Raw genomic sequence first — 25414 nt, 5'->3', positions numbered from 1 at the left:
TAATGTAGAAATCTTCCCAAACACCAAAAGGAAAGAAAGGTTACACACTCAGCTTCAATGATTGTCAACATTTTGCCAATCTTGTTTCCTCTATGCCGTGCTCATCATCCCCCCACAGAGTATTTTAAAGCAAATCCCAGCATCATATCATTTTATCTTCAACTACAACACGTACTATGTATCAGTGCCTATTATGCCATAAGCAGCATGCCTCCCTTTCCAGCCCTCAAAATAAACTAATATAATAGTCAAGCCTAATCCTGCACTATCCATGCCTATTCTCACACAATACTAATTTTCCTCCTTCATGTCTGGCATGCACTGATTTCAATACCTATATAAACTATGGAAATTACTGTAGAACTTCAATGTTCTACTTCCACTAGATAATACTGCTTTGTTATGGGTCTTTACAATATTGCTGATTGAGATTACTTGGTTGTGTTCATGCAACAGAGGAGCAATTTCACAACTAAATGGGCTACTGATGTGCTACTTAATAAATTCTGGTAGACAGATCAGTCAGTAGTCTGATAAATAACCTTACATAACTCACAGGATTTTAAAAATACTAAAGAAGGTGGTATTTTACCTAAAGAAAAGGTGGAGTAGCCATATTAACAACCAGTAACTTTCACTTTTATTTTAAAGAAAATATATAGGGCTTGCTTTCCCAATCACAATTTTAGAGAATCCAGTTAGAGTATTTGATTTTAACTTTCATTAAACTTTAGGTCTATGATGTTCAATTACTGTTGAATACATAACATGAGGTATTTTGTATCACTTCTAAAGAATGCACGAATTAGCTGGGAAGTGCTATAACTGGTTTTAGGAAATAACAGATCTTAGGAAACTTTCTGTGATTTATAAATTACAAAAAAATCACTACAACATGCTAGAAAATTTGAAGGTTTTCAAAGATGGGAAAGTACCAAAAAAATCATTAAGAGAATTCCTAAGAGTAGCAAGTCATCATTATGCAGTGGTGAAAACCCTTCAATAAGTCAAGAGAGAAGGTAAATATAAACCCTGACTAAAAAGTAGTCTACAGACTCTTATCTAGGGAGTTGCCAAAAATATTTCAATCAGAAAACATGAAAGAATCCTGTAAAATACTAGTGTATGATTGGGTTTGGGGGGAGGGGCTTGAGGAATGTGGTAAGAGAGTTCAAAAGAAAGAGTTAAAGAAGAGAGAGGTATGCATACTTCTCTTTTCCTCAAACCACTTCAGATTTTTTAAAACCTTTTCACTTAGATTCTAATATAAGCCTTACCCTAATTTTCCACAAAAGACTGGATGTACAATTTCAGCACATTTGCAACAATATAACAAACTTTAAAAAACAAAAACAAGGCAACAAAAACAAAAAAGTGTGTTTTGTTTTTGTTTTTGTTTTTTAAATCAGGTACTAAAAAAGCGCTAAATTTTAAAACTTACATCTGAGCCCACACTTCTCATGGTACTTTGTAGGACAGGTTTAGTCACAGTCAGTTTTCCATTCACTGGGCTATTCGCCACGGGGGCCGGTACCACATTCACCACATGATTAGGGAGCTGTGTGGCTCCGCCAGCAACAGTAAGGACTGGCTGAGGAGAGGGCAGAACTCCAGGTGCCTGAAGTTGTACCACGGTAGGCTGAGAGAGCACTACAGTCTGACCTGCGGTAGAGAAAAAAGAAAAGGAATCAGAGTGTGCCTAACTACTGCAGCAGGGGAAGCTGTTTAACATTCAGGTCTCTTCCGCAGATCTAACAGGTAAGACCACACTGAGGGATTTGAAACCACCAATTAAAACACACTCAATAGCAGCACACACTTATGGTGACTGTTGTTGTTGTTGTGTTTTTAACGAAACCAACTAAATTTGTGCCCTTTGAAGTCATCATTAACTATATACTTTCATATTTTTTTCTCAACTACACACATATCAAATTTGCTAAGATTTCTCCAAGTATTAACCTCTGAAATTTATTAGTGCTAAAAGGATTTTTCATATTATAAATAACAAACCTTTTATACTGAACACAGAGAACCATATATTTTAAATTAATGAGATTTAGAAATACATACAACACTAAAAATATACTACCAGAGATTCAGTAACTCAATATGTGGAAGAACAAGAGGCTACAAATATCAAAAATGTTGAAACCATTTGAGATGAATTCTTAGTTAACATGTACAGGAAACATAAATCTGTAATTTAAAATAGGCTGTAGATAATACCAACTCCACTCTCCCCCCAAATGGCCTACGAATCTTTTCTTAATCTTCACATTTAACATTATTTTAAAATTATGCTAATCTGAGAAGAATTAGCAACATTAACCTAAAGAAGACTCATACAACTCATAACATTGGTCTATTAAAAATTTTACTTGTCTACTGAGTGTTTCCTTTCAGATCTGGCCAATTTTATAAGCTGTTGAAAGCCCTGCCTAATATCCACAGCTGCTCGAGCCTATCCAGCAAAATAAAGGTACCACAGTAACCGGCAACCAAAATTTTATACATATCTATAACTCTTCTTTAAGGAAAAAAAAAGGATTATACTTTCAGATAGTGTAACATGACCCATGTAAAACTCAGCTCAGTTTTTCAAAGGATCAAGGAAAACTAAAAATCAAAATAATGCTGCAGAACACCTGTTTGTTAAAAACATCTGTCTTAGCTTAAAAAAAAATCACTTCTATAAACTCAAAGTATTTATGTTTTAGATGGCCTCAAAAAGCATACTAAAAGTGGTAGAATTTGATTAATAGCATTTTATCCAAAATTAGTAAATTAGTAAAAAAGATTGAAAAATAATTTCACAGATTTGTAATATGTACAATTTACTTGGGCACAAACGATCACTAAACATTTTTATTTCCTCATTTTCCCTTGGAATAACTTCTTTTATGAAATAAAAACATATAAAGTGAGAAAATGACTCATAAGCAGATATAAATATGCTTAGGCCAAATATGCAAATAAAAATAATTAATAAATAAAATAAATAGCAGATGACCAAGTGTTAGGTTTTGTTTTTTTCTTTTTGGTGAGGAAGGTTAGCCCTGAGCTAACATCTGTTGTCAATCCTCGTCTTTTTTTTTTTTTGCTACGGAATACTGGCCCTGGGCTAACAACCATGCCCATCTTCCTCCATTTTGTATATGGGATGCCCCCACAGCATGGCTTGATAAGCAGTGCGTAGTTCCGTGCCTCGGATCCAAACCCACGAATCCTGGGCCGCTGAAGTGGAGGGCGCGAACTTAACCACTAGCCACCAGGCTGGCCCCAAGTGTTAGGTTTTTTAATAACACTTATTAAGAAATTACAGTGAATTTGGTACTACGAAAAGACATACTCATCATCATGTAAAACTTAAACCAAGGGTTCCCACCCTGAATATAAGTACTCTTCTTTTATATCAAAAAATATCATGGTCATCCAAGATGATCATGATTGTCCTTTAAGTTTCTGTGGATTGAGAAAATACATGATGAGAAAAGCTATTAAGAATTTAGTAATGATTTTAGATGAATCTGTAGTTTATTAATCAGAAGTAGAGCCAAAAAATTGGAAAAACAGTAGTACAAATATGTATGAAACAAATTATTTATTCAGTCTACAAAAATGCTTGCTACAAATATGGATTTGCAGATGTCTTAAAAAACGCCAAAGGCAGGCCGGCCCCGTGGCTTAGCGGTTAAGTGCGCGCGCTCCGCTGCTGGTGGCCCGGGTTTGGATCCCGGGCGCACACCGACGCACCACTTCTCCGGCCATGCTGAGGCCACGACCCACATACAGCAACTAGAAGGATGTGCAGTATGATATACAACTATCTACTGGGGCTTTGGGGGGAAAAAAAATAAATAAATAAAATTATTAAAAAAAAAAACGCCAAAGGCTACTGCTCCCACCACCCATGCCCCAGGGTCCACAGTCTGCAGGTTGAGAACCACTGACTTAAACCCATACTTTGTAAAAGAGCATTATCGGAAGCAGTGTTCCACATCTTCTAAGTTTAAAAATTACAATAAAAAGACCCCAAAAAACTAAACACTGTTCAATGAATTTGGGGACTATTCCAAACAATGGAGGAGATGGTAAACATAAAGAATTAAGTCATGTCGAATTAAGCCATCCCACTTCTAGCGCCAGTTACAAATTTAAAGCATTGGCAGGTAACACACGCAGATGGCTTTGTAATATTTCTTAAAACTAATTTAGAAAAATAATCCAAGTCTGTACTGTCTATTGTTCAGTTATCACCATCCCCTTGCTGAGAGAACCGCATTACGGAGCGAGGAAGATGGAGCAATACCCAGGCAAAGTCTGTGCACCAGATATGGCTCCAAGTCCTACCCAGCCACTGCTGTCTCCTTTTTTTCCATAATGCACATCAAGCCCTTTCATCCCAGAGCGCCCAACTATCCTCAAATTATCCAGCATCTAAAGCAAAGATCCTCTAAATATTCTAGGCATGTTTGGGTTCAAGACAGAATGGGGAGAAACAACTAAATTTCTATTATAATATATTCAAGAAAAAGAACTAAAAACTCATGGCGACTTGCTCAACACTGACCTGCTAGATGCTCACCAGATGACAAAATGCAATGCAAAGGACTGTCTGGGGCCTTCAACAGCTAGCAGCTGAACTGAGTCACTACTGTTCCTGGTGTGGAAACAGTTAAAAAGGACACACCAAATGGCTGTTTATCCATTTCAGCATGTTCAAAATCTTCTTTGGTGTTACATGCAAATCCCCCTTAATGGAACACGGCTGGATGCAACACTGGATACTTTTGACTACCTATGACTCACTGATTGTGGTAGTCAGTGCTTCCTTTTCAGTTTTCTTCAAAGATTTCAAACTATGTATCAAACATTTATTGAATGCCTACTTTGTCTAAAATAGTATAGCTATGTGACTTTGGGTTAATAATTTGTGTCTTTATTTTCTCATCTATAAAATGGAGATAATAATAGCACCTATCCTCACAGAGATGATATAAGGATTAAATAAGATAATGCACTAAAGCACTTAGAACAGAGTCTGGCACATAGTAAGAGCTTAAATGTTAGCTATTATTTACTATTATTATTATTATAATTAATCTCCTCTTCTGTATAATAATAGCTTCACAAGGGCTTTGCATGTATTATTAATTCATTAGTTCTCATAGTTACTGTTATTTAACTACGTAAATTTGTTAACTCCTCAATTAGACAGTAGAATTCTTGAGATCAAGGACCACATCTCAGCATTCTTTTAGAGGCAATATAGTACAGTGATTAATTACATAGACTCTGAGCCAGACCACCTGGACTCAAGTTCTGACTCTACCTCTCACTAGCAGAATGACCTGGGGCTGGTTATTTTACCCCTATCCTCCATTTCAATGATTTGCACTATCATCTACCCAAAAAGCCCAAGAGAGGATACCTTCTTCTCTATCCTCCACCCCCTTCTACACCATCCAACTACCAAGTCCTCTGATTCTACACTTTTTAACATCTCTACTCTCTATCCTGATCTCCACTTTCACTGATATTCCAGGCTTTCATCACCTCTCACCTGCAATACTCATAACAGTCTTAACGGATATATAGGACTTAGATGTAGAAGTAGGCCGAATTGTTTCAGGCAGATAGGATGGTATGAGCCAAGAATCTAGGAAAACAAGAGAACTCAAAGGACAATGGCCAGATTAGTTGGGCTAGAAGAGGGGGTTTTTAGAAAGGAGTGATACTTAGAAAACTAAACTGAGCCAAAGCATGATGGGTTTTACATTCTAAGCTAGAGAATTTGCACTTAATCCTGTAAGAATTACTTCTTCTTGTTTAATGGTAAAATATTGACTACTGATACTTACACGGATTAACTGTAAAATGCATCTCCTATATTTCCCATCTTTCTCCCTCTCCATTCTCAAGTAAATGGAAGACAAACACTTAAATAATACCACCTCTCTAGATTGTACTATAAAAACAGACAAGTGTCTTGTATTAGCATATGCTCCCCCAAAATAAGTACTATCTTCAGATAATGGGAAAGCACTGAAGTTCTAAATAATGTATGATTCAGGTTTCTGAAACTGATAAACTGCTCAGAAAAGAACAGTTTGTCTTCTTGCTGTAGGTAAGATCTTCTATCACTCAAACATAGCCAATGGTCTGCTAAGAGCTAATTCTTAGGAATACCCCTTGCTTTACACACTAATCATATTAATGTCAGACTTTTCTTTTTATTTTTTTTTGGTGAGGAAGATTGGCCCTAAGCTAACATCTGTTGTCAATCTTCCTCTTTTTGCTTGAGGAAGATTGGCTCTGAGCTAACATCTGTGCCAATCTTCCTGTATTTTGTATGTGGGTCACCACCACTGCATGGCTTGATGAGTGGTGTAGGTCTGCGCCTGGGATCCAAACCCATGAACCTGGGCTGCCAAAGCAGAGTGCACCGAAATTAATCATTACACCACCAGGCCGGCCCCAGACTTTTACTTTTTATACATGTGTTTTAACAGCTTATGGGAACTATAATGAGGTTCTTCACAAGTTTAAATTCTTAGCCTTTGGGAAAAAGACCCTTTTGAGACTCTGATGAAAGTTTTAGAGACTATCCCTAGAAAAATCCACATATGAACATACACTAAATCTTGCATTTTATTTCAAGTTCATGAACACTTAACATCCATTCACAGACCATAAGAATACCCATTCAACAGGACTGCTATTTTTCCATGAAAAAGGCAGCAGTTTTGACCCTCTATAGGGAGGGCAGGAATTTCAGGTTGGTTTCTTTGTTTGTTTGGTAGGGACTGATTGATGGATTTTCACTGATCCATCCAGTCTCTCACTTAGTTCTTTTTTTCATCAATGTCATATTATCTATGACCATGGAATAGAATAAAGCTAACAGAGTACCTGGAAATCGAATATATGACCTTGCCCTCATTAAAACCATGCTCCAAAGAAATGAGTGAACAATCCATAGCTGGAAATACAGCCATAAAAGCAAATGTAATTGTTGGTGTTTATTTACAACCCATACCCCATTAACACCTAGTCCTACTTGGTGCCAACAAGCTAAATCCAGGGAAAGAATGCTGCACAAGTTTTCCTTTAGTGATGTGGACACATATCAGGATGAGTATGATGATGAATAATCTGTCTAAGAGCTCTCCATGTGCAAATTATTCCTATATCTGAATAGTACTAGATCCTCAAATTTGAACTTCTTTCAATACTGACCTCAACTTCTTGTAGAATCAAGTAAGTGAGGCCATCTGGTGGATAAAATATAGAAACACACACATTCTTAACTAGTTGAAGAGAGGGTTCAGGTCTCTTCCTAATGCCCCATAGAAGATCAGGTTTACAAACCATGCCACCTCCTCAGAGATTAAGAGCCTGATTCTATTGCCAAAACACCCCTATTAGACCTGAAATGGACCTTATGATTTTAAATACTGACCTATCCTTAAAAACAAAAAAAGTTCATAGACACAAAAATCTCAGAATAAAATGGCACCAAGAAAGTTTCCCAGATTTTCTTCTTTACTACAAGTGGTTATATAAAATGACAAGTCTCAGAGATAGGTGTTTTGATAATTAACACTGTAAAAAAAAAAAGAAGTATCAGATGTAATTGATCTGGATAGCTACCTCCCTTGTAAGGACAGGAACCACATATTAGTCAACTCTGCAACATCCTCAGAACCAAGGACAATTCCTGACACACAGCATGTGCTCAGAAATTATAACCTGAATTAAAACAAACCATATGACAAGCCTTAGTGCCCTCCAATTAAACATACACAGCCTCAAATTTCACTTAGGTACCTTTAGCAGGTGCAGGATGTATACTGATAATTGGTTGCTGCTTTGCCAATGGCATGAGTGTTGGTAGTGTCTGAATAATGATGGTTTTCGCTGGAACGCTGGAGTTTGTTTGAGTCTTGGGTGCTGCTGGAAGTAATAAAGGCTTGGGTTGAATTGAAGGTTTTGAATTCATCTGAATGTTTTTCTTTGGAGTCAGTCCATTTACTGAAGAAAAACAAAACAAACCACAAATCAATCTGAAGACAATTCAGCAATTCCTAGAAAACAGATTCTATTACACACCTTTCTCTACACATTATCTTGACCTCTGAGTAACTATCTTTAATTGGAGTTTAAGCATAGCTACTCTATATCTTAAAGGACTGAAGAAAAGTCCTTAATCTGAGGTCTCCCTTTTCACCAAGCTGCAGCTTTGGGAATGAGATACACGAGCTGGTAAAGGAGAATAATTAAAATCACTGAGTAAAGCCTAGAGATTAATGAGGTAATGAGATAACAACTGGCACAGCCAAATTGCCCTCACATTCAATATCTTGAACTGAAACTTTGAAATCTCTCCTGAAGATGATGAGGCCCTGAGTCTATTTTAAAATACCTTTCACCTATAAAGATAGATAGATAAGACAACCAAAGAAGATTATTTTCCCTTTCCCTTCCACATTAATCATCCATAACCAACAAAATAGGTCCACCAATTTAAAAATAGCAAGCCCGCTTAATAAATATACATGTAATCCAACATTTTCTTTCAAGAAATGGAACCTAAGCTCAGTCTAAAATAGAAATAACAGAAGTTAGGAGATGGAGTAATACCAGTTCCTTTCCTAGGACCAATGATGGGCTTATCTTCCTTCAGTTGCTCTGCTGAGGAGGGACTATTAGAGCTTTCACCATATAAGGAAAGGGGAGACATCTGGGAAGTAGAAGACAAATCCAACTCCTCCTGTAGCAAAACAAAACACAAACAAATTCATGCAGAAGAATACAATCCTTGAGCATAAAATTGCTTAGAAAGAGAGGTAAGATCCATATATAAACAGAGAAACACTTCAAGACAACTTCAAGGCAAAGATGTGATGTATCAGAAACTATGTATTTTAAGTACTGAGACTATGGATAAATAAACACTATCCATCAATACTAAAGGAAAAAATAACTCAAAATACAGACTATGTCTATGTCATCCTCTTACATTAAAGAGATGAATCACTGATCTGATTTGCTTCTACATTTCCTCCCACAAATTTTATATTTTACTTGGTTCCTAGTCATACAAACATTTAGCATTATTTTAAGGCTAGAGTTAAAATGCCAATATCCTTTCCCCACAATCTCTTATTCAGTCTTACAAGAATCTCAAAAGCAAACAATTCTTACTATTTTTATCCTTTTCTATTTATTAACACTGGCTTTGTTCCCAATGTTTTGAAAGAAAAACACTGAAAGTAGCAGGGCTACGTTCTTTCATGGGTAAATTGATAATACAGAGATATATGAAGATAATATTAAAATTTTCCAAAAGTCTTTTAACATTCAGTGGATCTGTCTCATTTTGTTAGCATAAATAAACTTAACATAGGGTAAAGGTAGCGTTTCAATTTCAAGACAAAAAGATGTTATGTATAATAATGGAATAGGCATACATACATACATCATACCAACTTCAAAATAATCCATAAGATTATTAAAAGAAAAGTTAAGAGAATACTTGTTACTCTCAGCATGATGTAGTCCCCCTTAAGTCACAAAATCCAGAAACCATAAGGGAAAAAAGAAATAGACTTGAACAAATAATTATTAAAAATATTTTATAATGAAAAACAGACCATAAGCAAAGTTAAAAGATACATATTGGGAGAAAATATTTGCCAAAAATGGACAAAGGACAGGAACAGCCATTTCACTGAAAGGAAATGCAAATCGTAGCCAACGGCACATTTAAAAGAAAAAATTTTTTTTTTGATCATCAGATAAGAAAAAATTTAAACGACCTAGAGAGAATATGGGAGAAACGGTCACTCTCAGTCATGCTGGTGAGAATGAGAATTGCTTCATTCCTTCATCCTTAACACCTACTCAGCGTGTAGCCACAAGCTGGGTTATATGAACCTTACAGAGAATACTGTAATATATCTGGAAAAACACAGGGTACGATAGGAAACTACTCTCTTCATGGCCTTAGATGCTTAAAAGGTATTTGATAAAATTCAGCAAGTATTCCCCATAAAAGTCCAAGAAAACAAAGATTAGAGGAATGCTTTCTTAACATTAAAAAAAAGCTATACACAGTTGTACAGCCAAAGTCATACTTCATGGTGAAATACTAAATGCATTACCATTAAAGTCAAGACAAGGAACAAATAATTACTTTTTCTGTAATTCTAGCAAACACAGTTATACTAGAAAATGAAATAAAAGGAATAAATATTCAAATAGAAGGGACAGAAGTGCCTTTGTCTGCAAAGTGATATGCTGCCTACTTGGAACACATATAAGAAACCAACTGAAAAAATATTTCACTATGAAGATATTGTATTAATAATCATTTAGAAAATATGAAAAATAGTTCACTCACAATTATAATAACAATTATAAAATACTTACGAATTAATTTTCTAAGAAATGTGCAGGACCTATATGAACAAAACTACAAAACTTAAATGAGAAGCATAAAAGAAAATTTGAGTAAGAGAGATATATAATATTCTTTAATAGAATAATTATAAAGGTGATACAATTGGGAAAATTGGTTCACTTACATAGAGAAAATTAAAACTAGATTCCTACCTAACACCACATATTAAGGTCAACTCTAAAGGTATTAAGAAATCTAAATGTGAAAGGTAAACCATACAGTTACTAGAAGAAAATGCAAGAGAACATCTTTGTGGCTTGCAAGCAGAGAAGGACTTCTTAAATAAAACTTCAAAAAAACCCCACAAAACACAAAGAAAAAAAAAGATGAATCTGATTAATTCAAAATTAAGACTTTCTACTAAATAAAGACTACAAAGCTAGTAGACAAATAATAGAAAGGAATAAAATATATGCAATGTCTAAAGCCAATAAGAGTTTAGTATCTCAAATATACAAGAAATTCTTGCAAATAAATAAGAAAAATAAAAACTCAGTAGAAAAACTGGCAAAGGATAGGAATAAACAATTGGTAGAAGAAAAAAAATCCAAGAAGCCAATAAGCATGTAAAGAAATGCTGAAAACAATCAGTAAGCAAAAAAATACAAATTAAAACAAAACAAACAACAAAAAAAACTTTACACCATCTGGCAAAAATGAGAAAGCCAGGTAATGCCAGGAAGCATTAGCAGAGAAGAGAAGTTACAAGGATCCTCAAGCACTGCTGACAGGACCGTGGACTACTACAGCTATCCTAGAGAGCAATATGGCAGTACCTGTCAAATCAAGTATCTGCACACACTACCCCCCAGCAATTTCACCCCGGGCATACATCCCATAGGAATTCTCACACTGGCCCACAAGGGGACGTTTTGGCAATGTTCATTGTGGTGTAGGTAAACCGAAGTGAACATATACTTCAAGTGTTCTGCAGTTAGACGCAACAGACTGATGTATACAGGGCAATATGAATTGACCTTAAAAACATTGTGCTGATTTTTAAAAGTAAGAAATACAAAGAGATCTAATATAGTACTATTTACATAAATTTAAAATACATACACAAAGTTGAAATCAGTGAGAAAAAGATGAACTTTTTAATAAACGGTATTGGAACAATCCTTTTGATAGTCATTTGGGAAAACAAAAATTGGATTTGTATCTCACAGCACATACCAGAATAATTCCAAATGGATCAGAGATCTAAATACCAAAAATAAAACCTTATGAAAAACATGTATTAATAGTCACTTAGAAAATATTCCTCCCTGAATAATTTGATCCTAAAGCTACTAGACAGGGCAGAGCAAGATCAGCACCCATGTAGAGAGGCAGCCTGGTGCAACGTCAGACCTCAAGGTGGGTAGTGGGGGTGTTCATGCTGGGGTGGCAGGGGGAGAACATCAGCCGGGCAAGAGGAGTCAGAGTAGGGTGATAAGGGTATCCACACTGGGTCAGCCTGATTTAGGGTGTCAAAGTCCAATAAAGACACGTTAAAAGAACATAGGAGTCAGTGTGAAGTGACTGGCACTGGCCAAATGCAGGACAACATAAGAATCAGAATAATAATCATAGTAATGGATTATAACCTGTTGAATAAAATAGGAAACTATGAGTTCATACTGATATAAACAAATAAAAGAATAAATTTAAAGTTTGATGAGAAACAGGATATTTTTACATATATCCTCACAAAATATTTATGGCAAAGGGAGAAAGACCAACTTCACAGTAGAATAGCCTGGCAGACACCACCTTAACCAAGTGAACAAAGTGAACCTCATCAGATTTAAGAGAAACTGAAATTGAGTGCCATCTCATCAAAAGTAAATGAGGGGCCGGCCCCGTGGCTTAGCAGTTAAGTGCGCGCGCTCTGCTACTGGGGGCCCAGGTTCAGCTCCCGGGCTCGCACCGACGCACCGCTTGTCCAGCCACGCTGAGGTGGCGTCCCACATACAGCAACTAGCAGGATGTGCAACTATGACATACAACTATCTACTGGGGCTTTGGGGAGAAAAAGGGAAAAAAAAAAAAAAAAAGGAGGAGGATTGGCAATAGATGTTAGCTCAGGGCCAGTCTTCCTCAGCAAAAAGAGGAGGATTGGCATGGATGTTAGCTCAGGGCTGATATTCCTCAAAAAAAAAAAAAAAAAAGAAAGAAAGAAAAAAAACGTAAATGAGACAAGACACAGCATCGCTTCTGCAATATTCCTGCCATGGATACAAAACTTGAATCTAATCTTTTTTTTTTTTTTTTAATTTTATTTATTTATTTTTTCCCCCAAAGCCCCAGTAGATAATTGTATGTTATAACTGCACATCCTTGCAGTTGCTGTACGTGGGACCCGGCCTCAGCATGGCCAGAGAAGCGGTGCGTCGGTGCGCGCCCGGAGTTCCGAACCCGGGCTGCCAGCAGCGGAGCACGCGCATTTAACCACTAAGCCACAGGGCCGGCCCGTTGAATCTAATCTTGAGGAAACATCAGACTGAGGGACATTCTACAAAACTGCTAGTCTTTAATCTCCAGAAGTGACAAGGTCATGAAAGTCAAGGAAGAATGAACTGTTTCAACCAAAGTAGATTAAAGAGAGAAGATAACCAAATGCAATGTGTGATTCTAAACCAGATCCTTTCACTAGTCTAAAGGACATCTTCGGGACAACTGGCACAATCTAAATGGTGGTTGAGGATTAGATGATGGTAATGCATTAATGTTTGTTTCCTGATTTTGATAGTTGCATTGTGGCTATATAAGACATTTCCTTGCTTGTAGAAGACTTATAGTAGACACTAAAGTACTTGAGGGTAATAAGGCATCAGGTTGGCAACTTACTCTCAAATGATTCAGGAAAAAAAAGTTCTTTGTAAGGTACTTATAACATTTCTGTAAGTTTGAGACTGTTCTAAACAAAAAATTAATATAAGCAAGAAAACAAGAATAAAAATATTATAACCTATGAGTGATGAAAACTCTCCTTTGAGTATAAAAAAAAAAAAAGAAGCAATAAAAGATCGATAATTTGGCTATGGAAAAACGTATGCCTAGAGAAAATAAACACCAGAAACAAAGCTTAAAGACAAATGACAAATTGGAGAAAAAAATACTTGTAATTTATTTCAGAAACTAAGGACTAATAATCCTAATATGCAATAAAGCACTTAAAAAATTGAATGAAGAGAAAAAGACCAACACAATCCAATAGAAAAATGGACAAAAATTTGAAATGATGGTTCATAAAAAAAGAAATGCAAATAGGCCTTATCTGTATGAAATATGTGAAAAGATGTTGAACCACACTTAACGATAAAAGAAATAGAAAATAAAATATGCTATGTAGTGATGATGGGAAAACTGGCCCCCTTACATACTGCTGGTCAGAATGCACAACTGTACAACCCTACAGAGGAAAATCTGGCAATCACCAGCAACATTACAAACGTATTCATCTTGATCTCAGCAATCTCACTTCTAGGAATATATCCCAAAGATATCCTGGCAAAACATCAAGTGACTTATCTACCAAATTATTTACTACAGCATTATTTGAGTCCGGAAAAGACTGAAAACAACACAAATGTTCATCAATAAGGAAATCATTGAATAAAGAATGATATATCCACGCTATGCTCCCATAAAAAGGAATGAAAAAGATCCTATATCCTGAAATTGGAGTTACTGCCAGGATATAACAGTAAGTTAAACAAGCACGGTGCAGAACAGGGTATACAGTATGCTACCTTTTGTGTAAGAAAGGATGGAAAGGAAAAGACAGAAATCAGGCCTCTGTGAATATACCTTGCTAGATAGTTTTGACTTCAAAAGTAAATTAAATTTTAAAAAATCCAGTCCTTTGGAGAAATTGTGGGACCACAGAGAACTTCCAATAGTAACAATCAGAGAAAAGCTTCACAGAGGAAGTAATTTTTGAACTGAGACTAAAAGGATGAATAGGAGGTTTCCAAAGAAAGAAAAAAAAATGGGGCTATTCCGGGCAAAAGGAAGAGTATGTGCAAAAACCTAAAACTGTAAGGGCAGAGATCTCACTGCTCTTGTTCACTGCCAGTGTTTGGAACAGTGCTTGGCCCAGGTGTTGAATGAGTGGAGTACATAAGAGTTCTCAGCTAGGACCTCTGTATCAGGGTGAAAGCTAAGGGGAGACTGAGGTTAGGAAGGGAGAGTGAGAAACAAGACTAGAAAAGTAAGCAGGAGCCAGATCATGGAGGGCCCAGTACAGTGGGAATTTGAATTTCATCCTTAAAAGGGTTGGGAAGTTATTAAAATGTTTTAAGCAAAAAACTGATACAATCAAATTTGTGACTTCGAAAGATTTCTTTTTGAAGACTCCCCTGCTAACAAAGGTTTGGGGAATTAGGAGGCAGAGAGAGCAGTTAAAATCCTATTGACTTAATCCAGGTGAGATGATGATAGCCTAGCAGGGGCAGAGAAGATGAATCCTGGAGACATTAAGTGGATAGCATCTTTAGGATTTAGTAATTAACTAGATGTAGAGCCTCCCAGAATGAAGATACCTCAATTTACAGCAGATACAATGTACTGAAATATTAATTTGAATTTTTCTTCTTATATTTTCTCTTTCCTCATTCCAAAAAGTACCTTAATCCTTTGGTACTTCCTTTTCCTGGCCTCAGAGCTTTTGTCTGGATGGAGGACAGAAGCATTTTTAAGGAGCTACCAGACTTTTATAAAAACGTTAGCCCATTCAAAAGGTAGTGCTAGGCATTCGTGAACTAAGGAGACCATTCTAGGTTCTATGGCTAAAGAGTTACAAAAACACACCATCTTACAGTCTTCCACAGTCTCAAAGAAAGTATATTCTAGGGCCGGCCCCATGGCTTAGCAGTTAAGTGCGTGCACTCCACTGCTGGCGGCCCGGGTTCGGATCCCGGGCGCGCACCGACGCACTGCTTCTCTGGCCATGCTGAGGCCGCGTCCCACATACAGCAACTAGAAGGATGTGCAGCTATGACATACAACTATCTACTGGGGCTTTAGGGGGAAAAATAAATAAATAAATAAAATCTTTAAAAAAAGAAAGTATATTCTAATAGGGAGGAGGAAGAGGGTAGCAGGGAGAAAAGACAATAAGCAATAAACAAAAAAAAATGTTGGACACTGGTAAACTGAAACGAAACAACGAAATTATCAAGATAAGAACACAGAGGAAGGAGGGCAAAAACAAAGAGACTAACAACATTCTATCTCCCCCAAGACCCTGCCTCAAGACTCAATTTCCTCTGGATTAAATGAGATAATAAGGCTCACAGTGAAACTTAATGAATGTTAACTGCCTCCCCCATATACATATTTTCCACATAGCATTATAACCAAAATCATCGTAAGAGATCGGTCACTTACAGGGACATGCTGGGTTGAAGAATAAGAGTCCACTGACTGAGGAGATGAGACTGAACAACTTGAGGAAGCCGGAGAAAGCGGCTGAGGTTCTGCCTTAATATCTTTAACTGAAAAACACGGAGTAAAAATTTTACCACTGGACAATATAAACTCAAAACAAAACGAATAAGAAGGTAAAATCTACTCTTAAAACTCAATCATATGGAAGCTAAGGTCACCAGAATATTTCATGAAGCGAAAATTCAAGACGCAGAACACAGTGTATCTAGTATGCTTCCATTTGTGTAATTATACATGAGTATACACATATATCTACTCTCATCTGCACTAATTCTCTGGAAGAATAAACATAAGAAATTAGTAACAGTGGTTGTTTCTGGAGAGCAGAACTTGTTGGCTGAGGAACAAGAGTGGAAGGAAACATTTTTCTACTCTATAGAGTAGAATTTTTCTACCTTTTGAATAGTATACCATTTGCAAAAAATTATAGATTCCTCCCAAAATAACTGTAAAACATAAGAAAAAGGAAAGAATTATTTTGGAAAGCATTTTTGAAAATACAATTAAAACTCACAAAAATGTTCATATCTTTTGAACTACTAATTTATTTATTAAAATTTATTGAGCAACTATCGCCCAGGCAGTGTTCCTAGGTGTCAAATTTAGAACAGGCTAGCAATGGGGGAGGAAACGCTCTCTGCAGCAGATTGTGTTTTCCAAAGTTAGCTGCAAAATATCTACCATCCCTCATGATCCTCTAAAACATGATCTTGCCACTTCCTCATCAAGAAGTAGAGTCTATTTCACCTCCATTTGAATCAGGTGGTCTTATGACTTCTTCAATCAATAGAGTATGGAAGTAATGCTATGTGAATTACAAGGCTGAGTTACATTAGGCAATGCAGCTTCCACTTTGTGTGCTGGAAGACTCACATTTGAGCTTTCGAAGTGTGACTACCATGAGACCACCATGCTGTGAGGAAGCCAAGCCATACAGAAAGGCCACATGTAGGCATTCTAGTCGGTAGTCCTAGTCTTCAAGTCATTCCAGACCAGGAATCAGACATGTGAGTGAAGAAATCTTAAGATAATTCTAGCTCCCAAATGCCAAGCTTACTCCAGCCTTCAAATCTTCCCAGTTGAGGTCTGGACATCATGGAGCAGAGACAAGCTATTCTGGTGCACTCTGTCCAAATCCCTGACCCATACATTCTGGGAGCATAATAAAATGTTTGTTGTTTTAAGCCAGTAAGTTTTAGAGCAGTTTGTTACACAACAATAGTAACCAGAACACTGGGCTTGTGTAGCACATATTCTATGAGGAAAGACAGGCATTGAGCAAGATATATAAACACATAAAATAAAGGAACTAGGAAGTGCAGGGGTGGCGAGGACTGCAATTTAGATGGAGAATGTGCTGGTTATTTACCCACTGTCTCTCAGCTCTAAGTCCACCTCCTATAGTTATGATGCAAATTATTAATACATGTTCCAGCTGGCTTCCTTTTAAGTCCTGTCAATAGGGGATACTAGAAGGAAGCTAAAAGGTAGAAGGGGAGAAGAGATTTCTTCATCCTCCCATCAGTTTCATCCCAGAAGTGAGTTGCTCCAGGTTCCAGCTTCTTTCGGCATACCCAAAACCCACCTCATCAAGCCCCCTTAATGATACTAGCATCAGCCAGGTAGTGTCCACTCCTCAGAAGTATGTACATCAAATGCATGGAGCCCCTATACCAAGTTCCTAAGTTCTGGTAACCCCAAGCATCTTCCCTTTGATTCTCTAAGTTCTATCTGGTTCTCAGATAGGTTAATCTCTTATACAGATATTATATATAATTCAAAATCAGTATTTCAGATATAAATTCTTTATTCATTATGCGACTGAAACATAACTATGAAATTCTTTATATCCACTTTGGAAAGAAATTTATGTATGCACTGCCACACCAGAAGTAGAATATATAGTTTCTGGAATTTTTTAACTCATCAAAGTAATCCAATAACCCCACTTAATTTTGACTATTACCAAACCACAAAATAACATGGATCCGTTTAAAGTTTTTACCAACAAAATACATCATTACCTGTACAGAATTGATTGTTCATGTCCCAAATGCCTGTCTCCCAAGGCATCAAATCCAAATCAAAGTCAAGATTATCAAAATTGTTTTCCTGTAGGTTTCAAATCAGCAAAAGAATATTAGAATAATAAAATATATACATCTAGAAATCAAACTATCAGACACAATTTGCCATAAATAACATAATCGCTATTACCTAACTTAGTAAAAATAATTTTCTAAGTCAATTGGTTCATCTTGAGAATACATCTTGGATAGTCTAGAGATGAACCAACTCAATTATTTGCAGCACAGCAGTAACAACTAGGAAGGAGGTAATGGATTCAACATCTACAAGATTCAGTTGGTCTCATTCTTTTCAATGGGAACAGACCATTTCAAGAAACACAAAATGTCTTTTGTCATAAGGGAGATTCAGCAAAATAAGTTTTCCCATTGCCAATAAGGAAAACAAGTCAAAGCAAATGCCTATTTACATCATCATCTCTAATACAATGGAAAGAATAGAGATGTATCCTAAAGACATGCAGGAATCATAAAGAATCTTTAAATGAACCTTCAAATATACCAAATATTGAAATGGTTATGCCAGAAGGAAGAGATCCATAGGAAGATGGGTAATTTTCTTCTTTTTTCTACTGTTCTGTACTTTTCAAATTTCTAAAATTTGTCTAATCCTAGAAGATGAAACTAATTTTCTCAAACAGGGGTCAATAAACCTCTTAGAGGAATTCTTAGTTTCTTTTCAATTAGATGGTAAATTTTTTTAAATTTAAATATAAGCATATTCTGTGCACCCAATACAGGAGCACCAAGGTACATAAAGCAACTATTAACAAACCTAAAAGGAGATATTAACAACAACACAATAATAGTAGGGGATCTTAACACCCCACTCTCATCAATGGACAGGTCATCCAGACAGAAAATCAATAAGGAAATAATGGACTTAAACGAAAAACTTGATGAGATGGACTTAACAGATATATATATAGACCCTCCATCCAAACGCAGCAGATTACACATTCTTCTCAAGCGTGCATGGAACATTCTCAACAATAGACCACACGCTGGGAAACAAGGCATGCTTATATAAATTTAAAAAGATTGAAATCATAACAAGCATCTTTTCCAACCATAATGCCATGAAGCTAGAAATCAACTACAAGGAAAATACCAGGAAAGTGACAAAGCTGTGGAGACTCAACAACATGCTACTAAACAACCAATGGATCATTGATGAAATTAAAGAAGAAATCAACTCATATCTGGAGACAAATGAAAATGAAAATATACCGTACCAACTCATATGGGATGCAGCAAAAGCGGTCCTGAGAGGGAAACTCATAGCAATACAGGCCCACCTTAACAAACAAGAAAAAGCCCCAATAAGCAACCTCAAACTACACCTAACAGAATTAGAAAAAGAACAAACAAAGCCTAAAGTTAGCAGAAGGAGGGAAATAATAAAAATCAGAGCAGAAGTAAATGAAATTGAAATAAAAAAAAACAGTAGAAAGGATCAATGAAACAAAGAGCTGGTTCTTTGAGAAGATAAACAAAATTGACAAACCCTTAGCCAGACTCACCAAGAAAAAAAGAGAGAAGGCTCAAGTAAATAAAATTAGAAATGAAAAAGGAGAAATTACAACAGATACCACAGAAATACAAAAGATTATAAGAGAATACTATGAAAAACTATATACCAACAAATTGGTCAATCTAGAAGAAATGGATAAATTCCTAGACTCATACAACCTCCCAAAACTGAACCAAGAAGAAATAGAGAACCTGAATAGACCAATCACAAGTAAAGAGATCAAAACAGTAATCAAAAACCTCCCAAAAAATAAAAGTCCAGGACCAGATGGCTTCTCTGGAGAATTTTACCAAACATTCAAAGAAGACTTAATACCTATCCTTCTCAAACTATTCCAAACAATAGAGGAAGATGGAACACTTCCCAACACATTCTACGAGGCCAACTCACCCTGATACCAAAGCCAGGCAAAGACAATACTAAGAAGGAAAACTACAGACCAATATCCCTGATGAACATAGATGCAAAAATCCTCAACAAAATGTTGGCAAACCGAATACAGCAATACATTAAAAAGATCATACACCAAGACCAAGTGAGATTTATACGAGGGACACAAGGATGGTTCAACATCTGCAAATCAATCAATGTGATACACCATATTAACAAAACGAGGAATAAAAACCATATGATCATCTCAATAGATGCAGAGAAGGCTTTTGACAAGATCCAACATCCATTTATGATTAAAAACCTCAACAAAATGGGTATAGAAGGAAAGTACCTTAACATAATAAAGGCCATATATGACAAACCCACAGCCAACATCATACTCAATGGGGAAAAAGTGAAAGCCATCCCTCTGAAAACAGGGACAAGACAAGGGTGCCCACTCTTGCCACTCTTATTCAACACAGTACTGGAGGTTCTGGCCAGAGCAATTAGGCAAGAAAAAGGAATAAAAGGAATCCAAATAGGCAACGAAGAAGTGAAACTCTCGCTGTTTGCAGATAACATGATCTTATATATAGAAAACCCTAAAGAATCCATTGGAAAACTATTAGAAATAATCAACAACTACAGCCAAGTGGCAGGGTACAAAATCAACTTACAGAAATCAGTTGCATTTCTATATACAAACAATGAACTAACAGAAAGAGAACTCAAGAAGACAACCCCATTTACAATTGCAACAAAAAGAATAAACTATCTAGGAGTAAATTGAACCAAGGAAGTAAAAGACCTATACAATGAAAACTACAAGACATTACTGAGTGAAATCAATGATGACATAAAGAAATGGAAAAAGATTCCATGCACTTGGAATGGAAGAATAAACATTGTTAAAATGTCCATACTACCTAAAGCAATCTACAGATTCAATGCAATCCCAATCATAATCCCAAGGATATTCTTCACAGAAATAGAACAAAGAATACTAGCATTCATATGGGGCAAGAAAAGACCCCGTATAGCTAAAGCAATCCTGAAAAAGAAGAACAAGGCTGGAGAAATCACAATCCCTGACTTCAAAACATACTACAAAGCGACAGTAATTAAAACAGCATGGTACTGGTAAAAAAACAGACACACAGATCAATGGAACAGAATTGAAAGTCCAGAAATAAAACCTCATATCTATGGGCAGCTCATCTTTGACAAAGGAGCTAAAGAGATACAGTGGAGAAAGGAAAGTCTCTTCAATAAATGGTGCTGGGAAAACTGGACAGCCACTTGCAAAAGAATGAAAGTAGACCATCTTCTTTCGCCATACACAAAAATTAACTCAAAATGGATCAAAGACCTGAAAGTGAGACCTGAAACTATAAAACTCCTGGAGGAAAATATAGGTAGTACACTATTCGTCATCAGCCATAAAGGGATATTTTTGAATTCCATGTTTACTCAGACAAGGGAAACAAAAGAAAAAATAAACAAGTAGGACTTAATCAGATTAAAGAGCTTCTACAAGGCAAATGAAACCAGGATCAAAATGAATAGGGAACCCACCAGCTGGGAAAAAATATTTGCAAACCATATATATGACAAGGGATTAATCTCCATAACATATAAAGAACTCACACAACTGAATAACAAAAAAAAACAAACAACCCAATCAAAAAATGGGCAGAGGAAATGAACAGACACTTCTCCAAAGAAGATATACAGATGGCCAATAGGAACACGAAAAGATGCTCAACATCACTAATCATCAGGGAAATGCAAATCAAAACCACACTAAGATATCATCTTATACCTGTTAGAATGGCTATAATCACCAAGACAAAAAGCAACAAATGCTGGAGAGGCTGTGGAGAAAGGGGAACCCTAATCCACTGCTGGTGGGAATGCAAACTGGTGCAGCCTCTATGGAAAACAGTATGGAGATTCCTCAAAAAATTAAAAATAGAAATACCTTATGATCCAGCTATCCCACTACTGGGTATCTACCCAATGAACCTGAAATCAACAATCCAAAGAGGCTTATGCACCCCTATGTTCATTGCAGCCTTATTCACTATAGTCAAGACACGGAAGCAACCCAAGTGTCCCTCGACTGATGATTCGATAAAGAAGATGTGGTATATATATATATATACACCATGGAATACTACTCAGCTATGAAAAAAAGACAAAATCGTCCCATTTGCAACAACATGGATGGACATGGAGGGTATTGTGTTAAGTGAAATAAGCCAAAGAGAAAGACAAATAGTGCATGATTTCACTCATATGTGGAAGATAAACCAACACACGGACAGACAGAACTGTCTGGGGTTACCAGGGGCTAGGAGGGCGGGGGGTGGGCACAAGGAGTGGAGGGATGCACTTATATGGTGACTGACAAACAATAACGTACAACAAAAATTTCACAATTAAAAAAAAAAAAGAGGGGCCGGTCCCGTGGCTTAGCAGTTAAGTGCGCGCGCTCCGCCACTGGCGGCTGGGGTTCGGAACCCGGGCACATACCAACGCACTGCTTTTCTGGCCATGCTGAGGCCGTGTCCCACATACAGCAACTAGAAGGATGTGCAACTATGACATACAACTATCTACTGGGGGGACTTTGGGGGGAAAAAAGGAGGATTGGCAATGGATATTAGCTCAGTGCCGGTCTTTCCCAGCAAAAAGAGGAGGATTAGCATGGATGTTAGCTCAGGGCTGATCTTCCTCATAAAAAAAAAAAAAAAAAAACAGAGAGAGAGAGAGAAAAAAATATAAGCATATTCTGGATCATCTGGATGACTATCCTATACTATATACATAAAAAATGAACTGCCACAAGATTTTAGAGCCCTCATATGAGTCTGAAATCAAGATAGTACCAACTACTACATTAAGAGTCTGGGGTTATGGAGACAAGAACAGAAGTAAACTTAATACATAAACAGTACAACAAAGTCAAAACACAGTCAGTATTAACTTAATGTGACAGATAATAAAACAGCAACAACAGAGAAAGTAAGCCTCAGGCAAAAAGTAAAGATTAATGTAGTAATTATTAACAACTATTTGGTAATAATTTCTACAATAAAATCATTTCAAAATGTCTATCATGTGGTTTATTTTTACTAAGAATGTAACAGAAGGGGAATGGAAACTTTCTTATCATATTGCCCTTAACTGAGTAAATATTGCTACAAGTTATATAAAGAGAATGTGTAGAAGTTCACCTGAAAAAAAAGAAAAAATTACTTAAATCATGAAAGAACCACTTTTTAAATCAATGTCCTTTGCTTTCTTCTCTTATTTGAATCTACGTATCAAAAAAATTAAACAGCCTTGTACTTTCAGCAACCAAAAAATCCTTAAACTTTCTTAGCCTAAGTCAACTGAGCAATGAGCTTGCCTGAGCGCTAGCAATACTTTTACATGTGCAATAGTGGGCATGACCTACTTCAGGGATGCTTATCACTCAGTCTTCAGCCAAAAATATCAAATATCTTTTACAGCATAAGGATTTTATCTGGTTGGAAATTTAACAGGCCCATTTTATGTAAAGTGAAACATACTAGAACTTATATACTCTGGCTCTTCAATGACTTCTCATGGGAAACTCTACTACTGTGTGGAAGAAGGATGACAATTTTAAAGCTAGAAAGGGCCCTCAGAAACCATCTGATCCAATCCCTTCATGGAAAACTAAAGAAATGAATGATTGAGTGACTAACATAAGGTAAGAATGTTAGTTACAAAATCAGGATCGTATTTCCCTGAATCTTTCAAATTCACAACACTGTTTCTTGATGGTTTTAGGCTATAGAAGTTGTAAAAGAATATCAGTTGCTTAGGCAACCAGCCAATATTAAAAGCCAATTTAATCAACAGACCACATTCTAAAGCATCTCACAAAGTAAACAAAAACCATTAAAATCTCACCCATTGATTAAAAAAATATCATGTATTTTTACTCTCTTCTATTGATTCATAGTAAAACAAACTGTTAAACTATTCTTTGAGAAATGTCTGAAAAACTCACTAAGCAAACATTATATATTTTTATATTCAGGTTAATAACAGCTTAAAAAATAAGTGATAAATATTCACCCTGTTTGATGTGCATATAAAATCACTCTGTTCACTTGAATTACTTCCCAAGTGAAACAGCACCTCCTCCATCAAACAGTATGACAAAATAAGTTTATAGGCCAATATACTATGTACTAATACATATGTACTAACCCAGAAAAGAAAAAAAAAAGAAATCTAAGTTATTTTCGAGGACTGAAATGGCTACACTAATAGCTTTCACACAGAATTCTAACCATTCAAAGGCAAGAAATAGGACATATCTCAGTTTCAGGGCTTTCTATACTAAGGATACACAACTTTTAAAAAGGTTAAGTTAGTAAGTTCTACTTGATTGGGTCTGTGACTCACATACACCCCTTAACATCACCATTTCCCTTATGCAGCAAAGTATCTAGAAAAACCAAGAAGTAGGCAGTTAAGAGACTCTTCCAAGGTCACCACCCCTGAGGCCAAAGATGGACTGAGAATACAAGTCTTTTCACACCAAGACCAATGCAATTTCTACAATCCTAAATTTACTGACTACAAAATGGCTACTAACTTTCATACTTAATGCTAAAAATTATCTAAACCTAAATAACTAGCTGAAACCTGTCATCCTGAAACTTTCTTGCAATAATGAGGGTAAAGATTAAATACCACATTATTCAGTATTTCTCCTTTAGTAAATACTCACGTAAGTTTCATTTGCTGCATCCAATTGCAGGTCATCAGTGTCTGTGAAATAGCCAAGTTCAGCAAATAGAGTAGAATCTTTGGACAAAAGCAAAGAATAGAGATTAACTGTCAATTCAATGTTTTGACAAAAGAATAAGCACTGTATCCCTGTGTCAGCTCTATCAGGGTTTCTCATTAGCCGTTACTTTATTGATAACTCCAGCAGCGTGAATGACAACTAATTCAAAGCTGGTTTCTAATTAATGTGCTGTTTTCCACATAATTTTTATCTTGTGAACTAAATCCTTACACCAAAGATTAAAAAACAGTTTTTATGTCATGTTGTGTTGGACTAATTGGTAGTGACTTTCTGGAACGTTACTAACATGAATTCTGAAGCTACATCTGAGCCGAGCACAAAACAGTAACGTGGCTGATCAGCTGCAATAACAGGAGAGAAATATGGCAGCACATGTACTGTGTATTTGCCACACAGGCCTTAAGGCTAAGGGTACAACCAATTTTCTATCTAAACAATAAAGGACTCACTCATCTAAACCAACAAATTTATTTCAACAAATCTAACTATAATCCAATTTCCTAGTAAGATTTCATTATAAACCAAGAAATTTATGGACACAGAAAATATTCTTCAATAAACCAGGTTGAAACTTTCTGTAGAGAAAGGAGAAAACGCTGACAGGGCCAAAGAAGGCTGATTACTGTACAATCTGTATAGTGTCTATTTTCTCTAACATT

General features: G+C 36.3%; 1 protein-coding gene across 1 annotated transcript in view; it reads right to left on the bottom strand.

Annotated features, from left to right (window-relative positions):
* ATF6 (activating transcription factor 6) overlaps positions 1-25414 on the bottom strand; it is a gene marked incomplete at its 5' end in the record, with an annotated part of 211042 nt that overhangs the window by 176231 nt on the left and 9397 nt on the right. The window contains 6 exons of the mRNA XM_058536922.1: positions 1442-1662; positions 7834-8037; positions 8647-8776; positions 15845-15951; positions 17929-18016; positions 24675-24751. Of these exons, the coding sequence (XP_058392905.1) occupies positions 1442-1662; positions 7834-8037; positions 8647-8776; positions 15845-15951; positions 17929-18016; positions 24675-24751 (827 nt within the window). The remainder of the gene's footprint in view (positions 1-1441; positions 1663-7833; positions 8038-8646; positions 8777-15844; positions 15952-17928; positions 18017-24674; positions 24752-25414) is intronic.

This window comes from Diceros bicornis, chromosome 4 (genome assembly GCF_020826845.1).
Source record: "Diceros bicornis minor isolate mBicDic1 chromosome 4, mDicBic1.mat.cur, whole genome shotgun sequence".
NCBI lineage: Eukaryota > Metazoa > Chordata > Mammalia > Perissodactyla > Rhinocerotidae > Diceros > Diceros bicornis.
The sequence above is the reverse complement of the archived record's forward strand: the minus strand, read 5'-3'. Positions and strand labels throughout refer to the sequence as shown.